This window comes from Loxodonta africana, chromosome 22 (assembly GCF_030014295.1).
Source record: "Loxodonta africana isolate mLoxAfr1 chromosome 22, mLoxAfr1.hap2, whole genome shotgun sequence".
NCBI lineage: Eukaryota > Metazoa > Chordata > Mammalia > Proboscidea > Elephantidae > Loxodonta > Loxodonta africana.
Window position 1 is genome coordinate 22,999,361 of NC_087363.1, and position 17,619 is coordinate 23,016,979.

At 59.1% G+C, this 17,619-nt stretch overlaps 3 protein-coding genes across 13 annotated transcripts in view; 2 read left to right on the plus strand and 1 right to left on the minus strand.

Annotated features, from left to right (window-relative positions):
- Positions 1-336: 336 nt before the first annotated feature.
- UBA7 (ubiquitin like modifier activating enzyme 7) lies at positions 337-8,933 on the plus strand. 4 transcript variants are annotated; one of them, XM_003409649.4, is made up of 24 exons: positions 337-544; positions 626-794; positions 890-1,024; positions 1,158-1,264; positions 1,567-1,657; positions 1,761-1,887; positions 2,088-2,185; positions 2,279-2,425; positions 2,778-2,948; positions 3,147-3,254; positions 3,412-3,492; positions 3,571-3,726; positions 3,808-3,973; positions 4,047-4,252; positions 4,350-4,414; positions 4,505-4,688; positions 4,774-4,848; positions 5,097-5,280; positions 5,754-5,836; positions 6,111-6,203; positions 6,291-6,482; positions 8,000-8,092; positions 8,173-8,273; positions 8,711-8,933. In XM_003409649.4, the coding sequence occupies exons 1-24, from the start codon at positions 489-491 to the stop codon at positions 8,838-8,840; spliced, it is 3,018 nt and encodes a 1,005-aa protein (XP_003409697.2). In that variant the 5' UTR covers positions 337-488; the 3' UTR covers positions 8,841-8,933. The 4 variants fall into 4 exon arrangements, with proteins under 4 accessions (XP_003409697.2, XP_023403450.2, XP_023403452.2 ...); XM_023547682.2 differs by having other exon boundaries at positions 2,091-2,185; XM_023547684.2 differs by lacking the exon at positions 337-544 and having other exon boundaries at positions 680-794; positions 868-1,024.
- A 156-nt stretch (positions 8,934-9,089) lies between these two features.
- INKA1 (inka box actin regulator 1) lies at positions 9,090-10,909 on the minus strand. 2 transcript variants are annotated; one of them, XM_023547686.2, is made up of 2 exons: positions 10,694-10,909; positions 9,090-9,940 (listed from the first exon to the last, which is right to left on the minus strand). In XM_023547686.2, the coding sequence occupies exons 1-2, from the start codon at positions 10,901-10,903 to the stop codon at positions 9,131-9,133; spliced, it is 1,020 nt and encodes a 339-aa protein (XP_023403454.2). In that variant the 5' UTR covers positions 10,904-10,909; the 3' UTR covers positions 9,090-9,130. The 2 variants fall into 2 exon arrangements, with proteins under 2 accessions (XP_023403454.2, XP_064130581.1); XM_064274511.1 differs by having other exon boundaries at positions 10,747-10,843.
- Positions 10,910-11,957: 1,048 nt separating this feature from the next.
- CDHR4 (cadherin related family member 4) overlaps positions 11,958-17,619 on the plus strand; it is a 52,629-nt gene continuing 46,967 nt past the window's right edge. For 6 of the 7 annotated variants that reach the window (XM_064274513.1, XM_064274515.1, XM_064274514.1 and 3 more), the window contains exons 1-9: positions 11,958-14,383; positions 14,506-14,668; positions 14,745-14,836; positions 15,205-15,315; positions 15,913-16,016; positions 16,220-16,356; positions 16,833-17,016; positions 17,114-17,267; positions 17,503-17,596. In XM_064274513.1, the coding sequence (XP_064130583.1) occupies positions 14,069-14,383; positions 14,506-14,668; positions 14,745-14,836; positions 15,205-15,315; positions 15,913-16,016; positions 16,220-16,356; positions 16,833-17,016; positions 17,114-17,267; positions 17,503-17,596 (1,354 nt within the window). In that variant the 5' untranslated portion in view covers positions 11,958-14,068. The remainder of the gene's footprint in view (positions 14,384-14,505; positions 14,669-14,744; positions 14,837-15,204; positions 15,316-15,912; positions 16,017-16,219; positions 16,357-16,832; positions 17,017-17,113; positions 17,268-17,502; positions 17,597-17,619) is intronic. The other variant, XM_023547691.2, reaches the window with a different exon arrangement.

Consider the following 17,619-nt stretch of genomic DNA (forward strand, 5'->3'; position numbering starts at 1 on the left):
GTCCCCAGGATGAGGGAGTTCTTACCAGGGCTCTGTGGGCAGGAAGTCCGTTCAGACAGAGGCAGCCGCAGGGGATAGGAGCCTGGAGGTTTGGGATACCTGTGGAGCCATGGGAGATGGCCCCGTCTGGCCCACATAGGCCCTTCCCATGGCTCTGCCCCTCCCCATGAGAGGCACTTCCTCTCTCAAGCCAAAGGGACCTAGAAACTCTGTCCCACCTTGCCTGTGTAGCCCTAGGGCTGCAAAGACTTGCTAAAGTCAGAGTGGGTTGCCCAATATCTGGAGCAGGGCCAGCAGCCGACTAAGAGTTTAGTTTCACTTTTGTTTTCCCTGAAATGACAGAGGAGCCAGAAAAAGAGCTGTGACTAGCAGTGTCCTTCACTCCCTTGGCCTTGGTGCTTGCTTGCACTAGTCCTTGCTGGCACCACCACCCAGACAGAGGCCCTGCCTGTGAGCATTACAGCCCACTGTCTAACCTGGACCTCAGGATGGACGTCCTAGAGACCTCCAAGTTACTGGATGAGGAACTGTATTCACGGCAGCTGTAAGGCCAGAGGTGGGGTGGGGAGTGGGGTGGCTTTCTGATCTCTGGTTTCCAACCTGCCCTCCTACTCCCCATCCACAGGTATGTACTGGGCTCAGAGGCCATGCAGAGGATTCAGGGAGCCAAGGTCCTGCTGTCAGGCCTGCGGGGCCTGGGGGCTGAGGTGGCGAAGAACCTGGTGCTGATGGGTGTGGGCAGCCTCACTCTGCATGACCCCCACCCCACCTGCTGGTCAGACCTGACTGCCCAGGTGAGGATCCTGGGGAGTTGTGGGCTCCCAGCCCAGAATAGGGGCAGGGCCCAAGAGGGGTCTCCCTGCTCAGGCCGGACTGGCCTTCTCCCTAGTTCTTCCTTTCAGAGGAAGACTTGGGGAAGAGCAGGGCTGAGGCCTCTCAAAAGCCTGTGTCTCAGCTCAATGGAGCCGTCCAGGTCTGTGTCCACACAGGCGCCATCACTGAGGACCTTCTGCTGGACTTCCAGGTGACCCCCACCCCCACTCTCCAGGCTGGCCCAGTCCCCTTCTCCATCCTCCACCTAATCCTGCCCTCAAAAGCCCACCCCAGAGAGGGCTGGGCAGTGGTTCTGGCCCTGCTGATTATAAAGTCCCACCCAGGTGGTGGTTCTGACTACCTCAGAGCTGGAGGAGCAGTTGAGGGTGGGCAATTTCTGCCACCAGCACAGGATCTGCTTTGTGATGGCTGACACCCGAGGCCTTGTGGGGTGAGTGAGACTGCCTGCCCAGTTTGTCACATGAAAGTCAGCAACCAGTCCCAGAGCCAGCCCCAACTCCAGGCTTGCCCCATTGCTCCCTCCCCGGCCCCCCACCGACTCTGGTCTCCGGGCTCACTCCTCAGCTTCCTTCCCAGCCTCCAAACCCACTCCAGTAACCCCCTCCACCTCCAGCTTCCAAGCCTCTCCCAGCATTCCCTTCCTAATTCTGGCCCTCTGGGCCTGCCCTAGTATCCCCCACCCTTAATCACAGTAGCTGAGCCACCTCAGTCACCCCTGCCACCCCGCCCCAGGCAGTTGTTCTGTGACTTTGGTGAGAACTTCACTGTATGGGACCCCACAGAGGCAGAACCACTGATGGCCACCATCCGGCACATCTCCCAGGTGGGTGCTGAGGTGTCAGCACTACCTGCTGCCCAGGGAGGGGCTGCCGATGCCTGGGAAAGGTAGGTATAGGCGCCCCTGAGACAAGCCATCACTTACTCAGGGCTCTCCTGGTGTTGTCACCCTGAGAGAGGCTGATGTCCACTTCCAAGACGAGGACTTGGTGACTTTCTCAGGCATTGAGGGCATGGTTGAGCTCAATGGCTGTACTCAGCCCATCCGCGTACAGGGTAAGCCAGCCCCACTCTAACCCCAGTCTCAGCGCCTAGGCCCCCACTGAGGGTAGACATAGCCTGATCCTTGGGGGAACATTCCCCCCCCCCGACCTTCCTTGGTGGAGCAAGGTCGGGGACACAGATGCAAGACAGGACAAGGCATGGGGAATTACTCTGGGTCAGGGGTCATACTGACTAGGCTTGATATACCCCAGAAGATGGGACCTTGGAGGTTGGGGACACGACAACCTTTTCCTGTTACCTTCGTGGTGGAGCTGTCACTGAAGTCAAGAAACACAAGACCGTGAGCCATGTGAGAGCAGGTTCACCTGAGATGGGGGAACTTGGACACCTCGCGGGGCCCACATCGTTCTGGGTCTAACTCTGAGCTGAGCACCCTCTGCAGGAATCCCTGGCTGCAGCCCTGCTCCAGCCCCGTGTGGTTGCCCAGAGTCCCCGGGAAGTCCGCCGCGCCTGCTGCCTGCATCAGGCCTTCCGTGCACTGCATGAGTTCCAGGCCTGCACTGGCCGCCCACCCAAGCCCTGGCATCCTGTAAGTGGCCCCATCATCCTCCACCCCCACCACCCCTGCCTCTGTCTTATTGGGGTCTCACCTGCCAAGCGGTGACAATTACCATATTACAAATCCAAGTTTGAATCTCGGAGGAAGTTTTACCACTTGTAAAAGTGAGATGATAAGGACTGTCTTGAGGCCAGAGCCTGGTCCATGACAGCAGCAGATACACGGCACAGACACTCAGTGTGTGTGAGGCAACAGGGCCAGGCCCTCCCCCTCAATATTCTGCATCCTCTTTTGTGGAACAGGGTGGATGACTGCCCACAGGATTTATGAGGGGTTGAAGCTCAGGCTAGGGCTGTCGTGTCCACGGTGTCCCATCCTGCAGGGTGATGCAGAGGCTGTGGTGCGTCTGGCCCAGGCCCTGGGACCATTGCAGAGGACACAGGAAGAGCTACTGGATGAGGCCCTGGTACGGGCAGTCGCCATGTGTAGCACCGGTGACCTGAGCCCCATGGCAGCCATGCTGGGTGCAGTAGCCGCCCAGGAGGTGCTGAAGGTGAGCTTGGGCATGGGCCGAGTGGGCTGGGGAGGGTACAGAGGTCAGTGTGGGTGCCATACTGTGCAGAGCCACCAGAGGGCGCCAAGCACCAGAAAGCAGCCCCGGAGGCTTCACTAACTTGAGTGCAGTCTCCAGCAGGGATCTGAGGGGGTGAGGAGGTAGTAGTGGTCCCCCAGCTAAAGTGTCGACCCCCAGGCAATCTCCAGGAAGTTCATGCCCCTGGACCAGTGGCTGTATTTTGATGCTCTCGAATGCCTTCCAGAAGATGGGGAGCCCCTTCCCAGCCCCGAGGATTGCGCTCCAGTAAGAACTGCCGGTGGAGGTTTAAGCCCTGTCCAAGGCCAGGACTGGGGCAGAGATAGGATGAATGGGCCTGGGGCACTGGCCCAGAAAACTCAGTGTGATAAAGAGATTCAGCACAGGTCAGTGGCCATCACTGACCCCCATCTGTGTCCCCCAGAGAAGCTGCCGCTATGACGGGCAAATTGCAGTATTTGGGGCTGGTTTTCAGGAGAAGCTGAGCTGCCAGCGCTACCTTCTGGTGAGCTGGGGGGTGAGGTTGGGAGTGTCTGGGCAGGCTAGTCCAGGCCCTCAGGGCTAAGGCCTCTCCCTCTGGCAGGTGGGCGCAGGCGCAATTGGCTGTGAGCTGCTCAAAGGCTTTGCCCTAATGGGCCTGGGGGCCAGTGACAGCGGGAGCATCACTGTTGCTGACATGGACCACATAGAGCGCTCCAACCTCAGCCGTCAGTTCCTCTTCAGGCCCCAGGACATTGGTGTGAGTGCCAGCCCTTCCCCACACCCATGTCCTGACTTCCCCACAATGCCCCCCACAAATGCCCTCCTGCCTTCTTCCCAGAGTCCCAAAGCAAAGGTGGCTGCAGAGGCTGCCAGTCGCCTGAACCGAGGCTTGCAGGTGACCCCGCTCACCCACCCGCTGGACCACACCACAGAGCACATCTTTGGGGACAGCTTCTTCTCCCGTGTGGACGGTGTGGCTGCTGCCCTAGACAGTTTCCAGGCCAGTGAGTGCCCAGCCTTGGAACTCAGCCCCCGGCTGTGCCAGCCCCACCTCTGACCCTCTGCCCCCCTTGCCAGGAAGCTATGTGGCTGCTCGCTGCGCCCACTATCTGAAGCCACTGCTGGAGGCAGGCACCCAGGGCACCTGGGGCAGTGCTGCAGTGTTCATGCCCCATGTGACTGAGCCCTACAGAGCCCCCGTCTCGGCTGCAGCTTCTGAGGATGCCTCCAACCCTGTCTGTACTGTGCGGTTCTTCCCCAGCACAGTTGAGCACACTCTGGAGGTGGGAAGTACCCCAGAGACCCCTGCTCCAGCGAGCCTAGCCCTCTGCTATAAACCTGTTCCACACCTGACACCTCCTTGCTTCCCTTTCCCCACAGTGGGCCCGGAATGAGTTTGAGGGGCTCTTCCGACTGTCTGCCGAGGCCATCAAGTGCCATCAACAGTAAGGCCACCAACTGAAGTGGATGGGAGTCCAGGGCCCCTGGGACCGGAGTATGCAGGATTCAACCTCAAACTTCCCCTCTCTCCACAGGGCACCCACTTCCCTGGCAGACGTGGATGGGCCGCAGGTGCTGACTCTGCTGCAGCCCGTGCTGGGTGTCCTGAGGGTGCGTCCACAGACCTGGCAAGACTGCGTGGCATGGGCACGTGGGCACTGGCAACTATGTTTCCATGACAGCATTACACAGCTCTTGAAGTGCTTCCCACCCGATAAGGTGGTTAGCTGGCGGCTTGGGGGCTGAAGGCTCAGGGGGACAAGGAAGGGGGCCAGCCTGAGGCCAACAGCCTCTATTTCCCCAGGTGCTTGAGGACGGAACACCCTTCTGGTCCGGTTCCAAACAGTGTCCTCAGCCCCTGGAGTTTGACGCCAACCAAGTGAGTGGGGTTCCCTGGACAGCCCTGAGATGGGGATGTGGCTCCTCAGAGGAGAGGTGGGCACCTCCAGATTCTGCAGAGAGGCACTTGTGCCGAGGGAGACATGTTTGTACACATGTGGTGTCCACATGGGAAGCAGAGCCAGGCACTCACACAGATCCACAAAGGGCTGGTGCTCCCCTCCCCCATGTTCCCATACATGCTCACTGGAGCCCATGCATCTGCCCCTACTCTGAGTCTCGCTGCAGGACATGCACTTCTTCTACGTGCTAGCAGCTGCCAACCTGTATGCCCAGATGCACGGGCTGCCTGGCTCAAAGGATCAGACTGCACTCCGGAGGCTGCTAAAGTTGCTGCCACTGCCCAGTCCGCAGCACCTGGCCCCCATCTTTGCCAGTGACCTGGAGCTAGCTCAGGCTTCCACCACGTTTGGTAAGACCCCTTGCCCTGCCCCTTATGCTGCCACCCACAGGTCTGACCCTGCCCTTAGCCTGTGCTGAAGAGGAAGATGGCACCTGGGGCCCCTGCAGCCAACCCACTGCCTCTCAGGCCCTCTGACCCTGCTTCTCTCTAGGCTTGGGCCCATCCTCTGGCCCCTCTGCAGGTCCTCTCCCTTTGACCCTCAGCACCCTCAGCTCTCTTGACAGATTTTCAGCAAATAAAAAACACTCCATTGGCCCCTGGGAATCCCCTAGCTATGGCCCCCCAGGGAGGACAGAGTCACAAGGCACATGCACGGGTGAGGGCTGGGGCTGCTGGAGAGGAGTTTATAGCATCAGTCAAGGGGGCTTCATGGAAGCGGTGAGTGAAAGGCTTGGCAGAGATCAAGAATAGGTGCCAGGCTACAGACATGAGTGCTGGAGAGAGGGGCTAAGGACTGCTCCAACATCTTCCTCCCCTGGTAGGCCCTGAGCAGTTGAAAGAATTGCACAAAGCCCTGGAAGTCTGGAACGAGGGCCCTCCCCTACAGCCTCTGCTGTTTGAGAAGGTAGGAGCCCAAGTGGGTGTGAGAGGCTGGGCTGGGAAGATTGTGGGTGGGAAGTCAGGAGCTAAGAGGGTGGGTTTGGAGCCCTTCGGCTTGAGTTCTCCTCCCAATAGGGCCCCTGGAAGAGGCTCGCCCTCCCTGAGCCTCAGCCCCCTTACCTGATAAATGGGGAGATGGGGAGCACTCACACCATAGAACTGGGTGAAGACCTGTGCAGTTGGCCCTGTGAGAAGCAGTTGTTGCAGTGTGAATATTACTTGTGACTTGGGCCTCACAGGATGATGACAGCAATTTCCATGTTGACTTTGTGGTGGCAGCGGCTAGCCTACGAGCTCAGAACTATGGGATCCCACCAGCCAACCGTGCCCAGGTAACCCTACCACTTGAGACCTGGACAATGTGGGTCAAACTCTAATTCCATACCTTGAGCCTGAAGTGAATCTCCTGTCCTTGGCAGAGCAAGCGCATCGTGGGACAGATTATCCCAGCTATTGCCACTGCAACAGCAGCTGTGGCAGGCCTGGTGGGCCTGGAGCTGTATAAGGTGGTGGGCGGGCCGACACCCCTTGGTGCCTTCCGGCACAGCTATCTGCACCTGGCTGAAAACTACCTCAGCCGCTGGATGCCTTATGCCCCAGCCATCCAGACGGTGAGCCCTGGTTTCCTCCACCTCTCCACTCCTGGGTTTTCCCTGAACCTCCCCAAACAGGCCCTGCTGTGGCTGCCTGCCTTCATCTGGGCCCAGACTGTGGGGGAGTCCTTAAGACTCCCTCCAGCTCCCTTCCTGCTGTGAAGCCAGGCTGGGACCTGTCAGACACAGGAAGCAGCCGTCAGCTACCCCCAACCCCCACCTCCTACAGCCTAGGGTCTGGGGGAGCAGCAGCTTTAACTCATTAGTGGAGCCAGACATCCCCCTATACCCGCCTCCTTCTCAGGAGTGTCCCTGAGGGGGAAGTGGTGGGACTAGGGCCCCAGCTCCAGACAACAGAGCCTAGCTTCTCCTCGCGTGGTATGGGGGCCCTGGCTGCCTCTCCCAGCCTTGTGGGGATGTGTACCTTCCCATCACAGGTGGGAGGGCGTGGCGTGGGTGGGGAAGGGTGTCTGGGAATCCCTGGCCCACGTGGGCATGGAGGGATCAGGCTTGCACATCTGTATGCTAGGTGAGAGTACAGGGCTCTTCCTCAGTGTGGGCCTGCCTGGGTGTGCATGTGGGTACATATGTGATGTTCCTTATGCACATGTATGTTCCTTCAAGTACAGGCGGTGAGTGCTGGACCCTGTATCTAGGCTCCGCGGTAGTTGGCATTTCCTTGGGGCACAGGAGAGGGAGTGGAGGGAATTCCCTCACTAGGGGAGAGGACAGAGGTCATGGACAGGCACTGGGATTTGCTGAACAGTCCTGGGGTCCCTCCAGGCACAGCGCACAGAGCCCTTTTGTGAAAGACCAGCCTCTAGGCAGCACACAGGCTGCCTTTGTCTATGGTGGAGGGGAGGGGAGGAGCCCCCCATCTCACCTCTGGTCTCATCTCAGCTTAACCCCAGTGTGGTTTCTGGGGGGATGGCAGGGCCCTCCTAATCTGATGCCTGGCTACTCACCATCCTTCTACCCTCAGCCTCAGGCACCAAAACTCCAAGACCCTTGGGATAGGGAGGAAAGAGGGGACAGAAAGAGAAGGCCCTTATGGACTGTGTCCCTGCTGGGGCCTCTGAGCCATTAGAGCCCCAGTGGTCATTGTGCTTCTCACCCATGTGCCCATGAGTAGTCCAAGACCCTGAAGGAGCAGGATGGGGGGGACATCCTGTCCCCTCCAGCTACAAGCAGCCTTATCCGAGACTATAGCGGCCCTGCCCCCACTTCCTCAGGAAGCATCCCCCCCAACACACACACACACACACACACACACACACACACAAGACTGGCCTGTGTGATGGATCGCTTGTTTCCCTTTGTGGGCCCCGTTTCCTGTGCTGGCCCCAGCACAGGCAGGGAGGGGGGCTGAGACTTTGGGCCCAGAGCCTACCTTCTACCTCCACCCCTGGCTCCTGCTTTCTGCCTCCCAACCAGACCTGCTCCTCCCCCAGCAAAGGGGCCATTGGCTGCTAGTAACTGGGGTGGGGGGTGAGGGGGTGTGTAAGAGGTCTCTCACTCCTTCCTACCCCTCCCAGTTCCGTCACTTGACGTGGACTTGCTGGGACCGCCTGAAGGTGCCTGCTGGGCAGCCTGAGAGGACTCTAGAGTCACTGCTGGCCCATCTCCAGGTATGCCTTGTCCCTGCCTGCCCTCAGGCCCAGCCAGACATGGCCTGGCCCAGCTGGCACTTGACTTACCTCTCCTCTAGGAGCAACATGGGCTGCAGGTGAGGATGCTACTGTATGGTCCAGCCGTGCTCTACTCAACGAGATGGCCCCATGACAGGCAGGCCCAGCACTTGCCCCTCAAGTGAGTCCATGCCTGGGCTCAGCCAGACCCCGTACCATCCCTGAGGTGGGGGTGGGGGACACAGGGCCTCTCCTCCTCCTACCCCCATTCTGGGCCCCTCACACCTTCCTGAAACTTTCTTTTGCCAAATGGAGCCAGCAAATGGGCTGGGGGCAGGGCAAGGAGTCGCCTGCTTGGCCAGCTCCACCAGCTCCCCCACACCCTGCAAAACCCCCCCTTCACAGCCCACTCCCAGGGGACCTGCGGCTTCCTGCCTCCTGCCCGCCCCACCAGCCACTCCTAAAATAGTTTCAGATGTTTCCTGTCTTGAGCTGCTCTGGATCCTGGCTTGGGCTCCTGATGGCCCACCAGCACCCTCCACTCCATGCCAGGTCACTTGCTCTCTGGCTGCCATTGTTCACTTACACACTTCCCTCAACCCCTGCCTCCCCCACCAGGGTGACAGAGCTGGTGCAGCGGGTGACAGGGCAGGTGCCTGAGCCTGGGCAGCAGGTCCTGGTACTGGAGCTGAGCTGTGAGGGTGAGGAGGAGGACACTGCTTTCCCGCCTCTGCACTATGAGCTGTGATAAGGCAGCAGCCCTGACACCTGGCTCTACCAAACCCACACCTGCATCCTGAGCCCACAGCAGGCCTTCAATAAATGCTTACTGAAGACCTAAGTGCAGAGGATGGATGATGGGACACATGGAGCATGACATGGGCATGACAGGGACCCCAACCTGGACGGGAAAAGTTCTTTAGGTTCTCTCGACTCAGTTGTGCCTCTTGGGGCTGAAGCTACTTCCTGGAGCCTCAGGGGTATGGAGCCAGGACAGTCCAGAGAAAGGCTTTTATTGTCCCCAGGTTGGGGGCAGGGTCAGAGGTAGCTGATGACATCATTGCAGATGATGGGCTGACGGCTGCGGCAGCTCATGAGGGCAGCAAAGCGTGAGACGTCAGCAGGCAGCTCAGGCTCCGGGCGAGGTGGGCACGACAGCCGCTTTCCCGCCATAGCTGCCCTCCGCGCCCCAGCCAGCCGGCGCCGCAGCTGCTCGGAGAGGCCAAGCAAGAATTGCGGGGGCCGAGTGCGGGCACGGGGCCCACCCCCGCCCCCACTGCCCCCCTCACTCGCTGTCTCGGGCAGTTCCATCCAGTTGTGCACCAGGTCAGCGAAGCAGTTGTCCCCCAGCACCAGTGGCTGGCGACTGCGACCCCTGCTCAGCAGGGCTGCTGTCCAGTCCTCCGCGTCCAGTCCCTGCCAATGTTCCAGGCAGGCATCAGGGGTGGACTTGGGCCGTGGTCTGTGGGCAGGTGGTGCACTGGCCAAAGAGGCCCTGCTAGGCAGGGGGAGGCCATTGGCTGAGAGGCGCTGGCTGTCCGGGGGCCGTGCTGGGGGTGTTGGGCGCTGTAATACGGGCAGCTCTTCCTCTTGCCATGTGCTCCCTGACACCTCTGAGAAGCCAGAGTCCCAGTCCAGGGTGTGCTCCCTGGGGCCCCTCAAGGCTGCACCCCTGTCCCCTGTCATCATGACTTCTTCCTCATCCTCCTCTTCCACACAGCAGGCCGAATCCTCTTCTGAGGCATCTGAGGCCCTGAGCCGGTGGCTGGGCTGCACACCTTGGCCAGGTTTGGGGGATGGCTTCAGGGAGCCAGGCATCTGGGGTGAGCCTGTGTCCCGGCCACACAGCTGCAGAGGAAGAGAGAGCACAAGTCGGAGCAGCAGCACTTATTAGCCCTGCCTACCTGCCTGGCCCAGCGAGCCCTGAGAACAGAGAGCCAAGGAGAGCTGGAGAGATCTGCTGGCCTGGGTGGCAAGGCTGCTGGGGGGCACAGGGCCAGTGTTGGGGTGCTGGCACACGAAGCCAGTGTGGCTCCCATCTGCCCACCTGGTGGCAGTCCAGCAGGCTGCAGCACGCAGGGCCAGGCAAGTCAGTACCCGCCACTAAGGCGGGCCGGCAGGGGTGTGGGCCTGCACAGCGAAGTAGGGCCTGGCCAGTGCTGGGGGAGGCATCCCACAGCTCTTGGGGGATTCAACTCTCCCAAGGCCACAGCTTCTTTCAGAGGAGGTTACAGTGTTTTCCAGGTAAGGAGTGGAGGAAAGAGGGACAGGCCAGCCCGGGGTAGGGGGAGTCCACAACACTAGCGCCTCTTCAGTCCCTTGGTTTGTCCTGCCTGGCCCCAAAAAAGGTTTCTCCCCCACCACCACTACCCCCCGCCGTCCTGGCAGCACGGCCAGCTGGGTGGCTTGTTACCTGATGCCCAGCACAGCTCCCAACTGTCCGAAACCCGAAGCGGGCCATCTGGGCCATTTGCGCCGCCCCGCCCCCATCCCTCCTCGGATGGGCACTCGGGACAACCCCCACCCGTCCACTTTCGGGACAGGCGGCAGCAGAGCATCCCCCACTCGTCCCCACGAACCACACCCGCGCCCAAGCCTCACCAGTTCCCAGCGGAGCTGGCCCAGGAAGCTGTCAAGTCGAGCGCTGTGCATACCCGTGCCGGAGCCTCTGTCAGGCCTGCCCCCTTCTCCTCGAACCGCTGCACGAGCGGCGCAGAGAGGGCCTGGCGGGCGGGCCAGCGGGGCCCTCGCCCTCCGCCTCGAGCCGCAGCTCCTCGCTCTCCGTAGCTCCCGCCGCCGCCGCCCCAACATCTGGCAGCAGCACCCCGCCCCCGGAGCCTTAGCCAATGGGGGCGGGGCGGGACTGAAATAACCCCGCCCCTCGGGCCGGCAAGCGGGGCGGCCCGGAGGCCTCCTCTCCCTCCTCTGCCCTGGCCTGGGGAGGCGGGGCTGTGGCTGGAAGCTGGGTGGGGTCCGACCCGGAACCCCTCCCCCGACGCCCTGATTGGTTGAGCTAACCCGGGGTTCGTCGCATGACACAGGGCAAGTCGCTTCCCCGCGGCGGCTTCTGCTTCCCTGTGGGACCCAGGATAGGACGGCGGTCCCTCCTACGTAGGCCCCGTGAGCGCGGGTCCCCCCGCGGCGTCCACGTGCCCGCCCGGCGGGGCAGTGAGCATCCCGAGTCGTCCGGCCCGGCCATGCTGTGGCCTTCTGGGGGCCAGACCGGCTGGACCCGCTTCGCTGGACCTCGACAATCGCTGGAAGTGATGGGAAGGCGACCGGGCCGAATTCGGGGGACGCGGAACCTTGCGTCAGCGCAGGGGGAGGTCCTCAGCCAGGAACCAGCCCAGCCCTCCCTGCCGCTCCGAGTTAGGCAGGGTCGCCCCCTGGTGGGGGGCGCGCGATTAGCCGCGAGTCCCGCCGCTATTCGGGTCCACCGCATACTCTGTGCGACAGCTCCTCTGCAAAGCACCACATGCATACTGAGGATCAGAGCGGGGGGGCAGTGGGAGAGCGGGAAGAAAGAGTGCCACTCATCTGACGGGATGGCCAGAGTCGGTCCCCTTGAGGGTGCTCTGTGATCAGAGGCTAGGCTCAAGGGTACAGTCTAACTGGAGACAGAGTAGACACCAGCAGACAAGAAAATGTCCGGAATGAGGGCCATGGGCTAGCTTGGGAAGGGGGTTCTTGGAGGAGTTGGTACTCAGGATGAGATCTGGGTGAGCCATCATGGGGCAGACCTGAGGAGGGGCATTCTAGGTGGAGGGACCAGCCAGTGTAAAGACCCTGAGGCAGGAATGGAGCTGGACAGGGCAGAACACAGATCTCTGCTGGTGGGGGGGTGGTGGTGGGGGTGGGGGTGGTGGTGGTGGTGGTGGTGAAGAGGTTAAGAAAACCAGACTCCCTGCAACCTTAGAGAGAAATGCATGTTTTGTTTTGGGTGTGCTGGGGAGCACTGGGATACTTTGAGCAGGGAATTACCTGGCGTGTCTCCTTTTTAAAGAATTCTGGCTGCTGTAGGAGAACCAACTGTGTAATCAGAGTGGAAGCTCCTGCCCTCATGCAGGCAAGGGAGGGGATTGGCCTGGATCTGCGAGGAGCAGGTTCACAGAAGGTGTCAGTTTGGGGTATATTTTGGACCTAAAACCAAGCCTTGCTAATGCATGGATGTGGATAGGAAAAGAAAGGCATCAAGCATGACTCCTAGATTTCTGGCCTAAATGACTAGTTGAATGGAGTTTGCATGAACTGATCTGGGAAATACCAAGGAAGAGTGAGTTTGGAGAGGAAAATTAAATGATCATTTGTGGATTTGAGATGCCCATTAGACATCCAAGAGGGAATGCAGGGTTGATCTTGGGCTGTGTGACTCCGGAGTTTGGGAGAGAGGCCAGCACTGGATGCTTGGATCTGGGAGACAAAGTAAGTGGATGTTATTTAAGGCCATGGGCCTGTATGAGATGGGAAGAGATAAGTGTAGACAGAGGAGGGCAGCAGGTAGGACTGAGTTCTGGAACATTCCACCATTAGGAGGTTGAGGATATGAAGCAGAACCAGCAAAGGAGCTGGGCAGGAGTGGCCAGGGAGGTGGGAGGATACCAGAAAGAGTGTGGGATTTGGAAGCCAATGGGAGCAAACATCAAACAATCCTGAGGAATCACCAATCCCAAGGAAGTGAGTAGAAGCCACTGGATTCAGCAGTGTGCAGGTCACTGAGGACCCTGACCAGGGAAGTTTTGTGGAAGGAGGGACGAACCTGACTACAGTGGGTACAGAGAGTGAGAGGTGAGGAACTGGAGAGTACAAGTGTAGCCACTTTTACAAAATTGACATGTAACATAAATACGATAAACAGAAAAATCTCAAAGGTACAAGGAGCCCTCGTGGCACAGTGGTTAACCACTTGGCTGCTAACCAGAAGGTTGGTGGTTCGAACACACCTGCTGCTCAGTGGGAAAAAGATGTGGCAGTCTTCCATAAAGATTTAAGGTCTTGAAAACCCTATGGGGCAGTTCTACTCTATCCTATAGGGTCACTGTGAATTGGGATCAACTCGATGGCAGTGGGTTTGCTTTTTTAGTTTTCAGAGGTACAGCTCAATAAATGTTGAAATCTGTAGACCCCTGTGCACTGGACACCCAGGTGAAGATATAGAACATCCCCACACCTCCAGAAGGCCACCTCGTACCCCTCCTAGCTGATAATTCCAGAGGTAACTACTAATTTGATTTCTATTCTATCCCAATGATTCCTTTTCCTTGTTGAATGTAGACAACTTTTGAGAGATTTTGCTGATGGTTGGAACTCAGGTGTCATGGGCAGATCATGTTCTCATGAGGGTAGAGAGGAGACAGCTAGAGTTCATGTGCTGTGTGTGGGGTAACATACCCTGGGCCCAATTTTCCTGGGCACTGTGCTTGCTCTGTCTCCAAGGACTGAGCGATCAGGATTTCCCCAAGCCTCAGTTTCCCCATCTGAATCTTTATCCTCCTCCTTTCGTGTTCCGTTAGGGTTGTGGTAATGAATGGGTTGGGGACAGTGGGAAATGGGATTGTCTATGCCTACCTGGGATCTACAGCTTAGTCACCAGGGATGGGCGGGGCTAGAATCTGGTTGGTCCAGGAGTCCTGCCTGCCCAGCTGTGTCTGAGCAACTGACCTGGCAACCAGGTAAGCCTGTCAAACACATCAAGCTTTCGGGAGTGCTGACTGTATCTTCTGGCCACCATGGAGCTACTCAGGCCCCTCGTGCTCCTTCTTGCTCTGGGTGTCTTTGGTGAGGAGCTGGTGGGTAGGGGAGCCCCAGTTCTCACCTCCAACTCCACAGTGGAGTTCTGGCCTTTCTTAGATAAGCTACTATGGAGGACAGGGACTGGGGAAGAGCCAGGAAAGGGCAGGGGTAAGAGCCTCTGACCCTCATTTCTCATCTTGGTTGCTTCCTCAACCAAGTCTGTGAAATGAGCTGACCCACATTTAGATGTGGGGGACAGAGAAGGGCTTTGGCTGCTTGGCCCCAAGACTCTGCAGTAGACAGGCAGGGCTATGCTCACATCTGTGGTTCTGTGAGCATAGGGGGGCCTCCGGCCTGAATCACCTGCCCCTTGCAGACCTCCACAGCCAGCCCTGGTTCATGAATATCTCTGAGAGCCTGGGCCCTGGCACAGTTCTTGAGCCTTTCCCCTTCAACTGCACCTCCTCTGCACCCACCTTGGAGCTGCTCTATGTGCAGCCACCCACCACCTTCTTCAACCCACCCAGCCTCAGGAGGCAAGGCTCCTACTATGTGGGCATGGTATGGCTTTGGGCACAGCTGGGGACCATGGGGACACAGGGTGGACCTGAAATTCCCAAAGTTGAAGGTGGTATAGGGAAACAGAGAGCCTAGACCCCACGTGGCCTGCCCACATGCCATAGGTGACTTTCAGCAGCTCGGTTCGGCTTGATGCTCTAGCAGTAAACCACTACAGACTGCAGCTGCGATTCAAGTGTGGCATCCATGTGACTGAGGGGCCACTCTTTTTGGATGTGCAGCGGGATCCCAGTCATGTCCAGTGTGCAGGCCGATTTGCCAGCCCAGGTGAGGCTGGGGGCAGCTGGCAGGGGGTGGGCAGGCATGACCTGAGCAGAGCCTCCCTAACCTCCCTTCTGCTCAGCTGGGGAAATCATTGAGGTGCCAGAGACGGTCACACCGGGGGCCCGGCTGTACACTTTGCTGCTCCCGGGCCTGGAACTCAAAGGAGCCCAGGTGAGCCCAACACACGGGGCAGAGAGAAGTTACAGGGAGATGGGAGACCAAGCCACAGGGTCATCTCAGGGGTTCTTTCAAGTTCTCCTGTGTGTTCTGAGTTTTCCATGACAATTCAGTATCACTTTTATAATCAAAAAAAGAAATGCAGTTTAAAAACAAAATAATTGGTTTAAAAGCAGAGAGGATTGTGGATAAGGACCAAGGGTCAGGTGGAGGGAGGGGAGCCCAGCCTGGTGTGAGGGCCAAGGGCTGGAGCATGGGAGAGTTGGGTGGGGTGGGTGCCTGTCAGGTTGTTGGAGGATGTTGACAGGGGTGCTTGGAGCACGAGGAAGCAGATGGAGCTTCCAGCATCTCTGTCCTGTCAGATGAGCATCACCAGTGCCCAGGACCCTTCATACTTCCCTGGATCTTTCTCCATCAATCAGCAGGGTTGGCTGCAGGCGCCAGCCCAGGGCCTCAAAGGCCAGTCTCAAAAGGTGAGCATGACCTGGGACCTGGGGGGTATCCATGGACTGGGGATGCAATGGGTAGAGACTCTACCCCCTGGAGATTTCTTTGTTCTTGGCATTCTCGATTATGCTGCTGCTTCCAGACCTAGCCCGTACCCTGAACCTGCTGCCGCATGCTGGCTGTCCCCATCTTGGCCTGGTTCTGTGCTGGTATCTGGAATCCAGAAAGAAGAAGGGTCCCTGGCTCTTAAAGCTCATAGTTGCTGTAATAGAAAGGAAATTGTTGAGGGCAATCACCTAAAGGGAAAGTTCTGGGTAAAGTGGCCAGTGTAGTCTGGAGGAGGTTAGAGAAATCCCTTCCTTAAAATTTTCACCTCTTGATGATTGGCTCTTAGCAACTCTAAGATGATAATTCACATTGTGAATGACTCAGATATCATTCTTGGGCTATCTGTATCCTAACAGAAGAACTTATGGTCCAAAGGAATGGGGCTCAAAGGTATACCTGTCAGCAGAGTGACTGGTCATGGGGAGGGTGAGTGTTGGGGCTCCTTGAGAGGGGAAGTGGGCATAGACTATAGAAGAACACATATCATGGTTCCCTTCTGGTTGTGTGCACCGCAGGTCTTCCAGCTGCGGATCTCAGTGGCCTTCGGACAGGGCCAAAACTGCCAGGGGATGCTGACAGTGAAGGTTTTGCCTGTCCCCTCCAGTCAGGTCTCCTTCCAGTAAGCCTCCCCGACCTTGGGAACAGTGGGGGAGGCAGGACATGGCCCCAGGACATCAGTGGCAGGGGTAGGGTATGGGCAAGGGTGCGAGGCTGCTGGAGTGGCCTTAACTTACTCCAGGAGCCTAGGGAAGGGGCAGGCCTGTGGATTGGGCCAGAAATGGACAGGAGTGGGTGGGAGCCAGTGCTGCCCTTTTGGCTCAGGCAGCCGGCCCAGAACATCACCATCCTCGAGAACCTAGCCCCCGGAGAAAAAGTGATTCAGGTCCGGGCCCAGGGCTTAGATGTGCGCTACGAAATCGTCTCCCCGGTGCCCTGTCCGTTCTACTCCATAGGACACGGTGAGGGGCTTGGGAGGGGAGGGCGAAAGGCAGATGCTTCTGCCTCTGCAGCATAACCTCCTAGCCCCCGTGAGAAACCGGGGCGGGGGCGGGGCGGGGCGGGGCGGGGATTGCCACAGAGGTCGGGTTTGCTGCAGAGGTGTAGCCAGGGTAACGAGTGCCCGGGCGGTAATCTCTAAACTTGCGCCCCCCGCCCCCTCTGGCCTCGTCGACCGGGGAGGGCGGTGATTCACTGGCCTTGTCTGGTAACCCGCTTGGACTTGCGCCCGGGTGCAAATGCCCCCTTCTAGCCCCACACCAGTCGTCACTCCTCTGGCTTGTGGGCCTGGCCAGAGTTAGAGGCGGGTTTTGGAGGGGGTGGCAGGAGTAGCCAGGCTCAGCGCCCAGCCGGCTCCGCGGACCCTCGGGGGCCCGGGGCGTGGGGCTGAGCTGCGGGCGGGACCGGACGCTGAGTCCCCACCCCTCTCCCCGCCCAGCCGACGGCGTGCTCCGCCTCACTGCGCCGCTGGAGTTAGCTCGGGCCCCGGTAGCGGCGTTCACCAGGCTGCAGGTGAAGGCCTTCGAGAGACTCCGCCCGTGGGCCAGCGCCGAGCTCGATCTCACCGTCAGTGTGCGGTCGGTTAACCGCTGGCCTCCGCGTTGCCTCCCGGCGCTGCTGGTGTGAGTACCCGGGAGCCTTAACCTGGGCTGCTGGGGCGAGAACCACGGCTCACTCCCTGGCCCGGCTCCCGCTCTGCCGCCCACCCTCCACTCCTAGGGCTCAAATCCCTGAGACCGCGCCCGTGGGCACTGTGCTGAACACTCTCACTTGCACCGACCCTGACTCTGCCAGCACCACCCTCGACTACCAGTTGTGGTTTCACAGCCCTCCCGGCCGGGCTAGCCTCTGCCTTCGCGACAGGGTCCTGGAGGTGACTAGCCCCTGCCCCCAGAGCCATGTGCAGGGTGCTTGATGCTGGAAGAGGCCAGTGGGCCCAGGGCTTGTGGAAGTCTAGTTGGGGGAGGGGTTGTGGTGGTGGTGGTGGAAGGGCCAAAAAGAGGATCAGAGTAAGCTTATCTGTGGATGTCCTGGCCTTAGGCAGCTAAAAGTTGTTCAAAACTCTCCCAGGCCATGTCTGGGCCTCACTCTCTGGCCCCTCTGGCCAGGTGAACACCACGCTGGACTGTGACACTCCAGGGGCCTGTTTCCAGCATACAGCCTCCATTCTGGTGTTTGATGATGGTCAGCCTCCCATGACCAGTGAGTGACCATACTAGGCTGGC

Excerpts from the sequence above, each read along its gene's own strand:
- INKA1 (XM_023547686.2), bottom strand. The coding sequence starts at position 10,903 with ATGTTGGGGCGGCGGCGGCGGGAGCTACGGAGAGCGAGGAGCTGCGGC. Across the intron at positions 9,941-10,693 it reads GCCAGCTCCGCTGGGAACTG|CTGTGTGGCCGGGACACAGG; the intron begins GTGAGGCTTGGG and ends CTTCCTCTGCAG.
- UBA7 (XM_003409649.4), top strand. The coding sequence starts at position 489 with ATGGACGTCCTAGAGACCTCCAAGTTACTGGATGAGGAACTGTATTCA. Across the intron at positions 1,025-1,157 it reads ACCTTCTGCTGGACTTCCAG|GTGGTGGTTCTGACTACCTC; the intron begins GTGACCCCCACC and ends AGTCCCACCCAG. Across the intron at positions 3,493-3,570 it reads GCTGCCAGCGCTACCTTCTG|GTGGGCGCAGGCGCAATTGG; the intron begins GTGAGCTGGGGG and ends TCCCTCTGGCAG.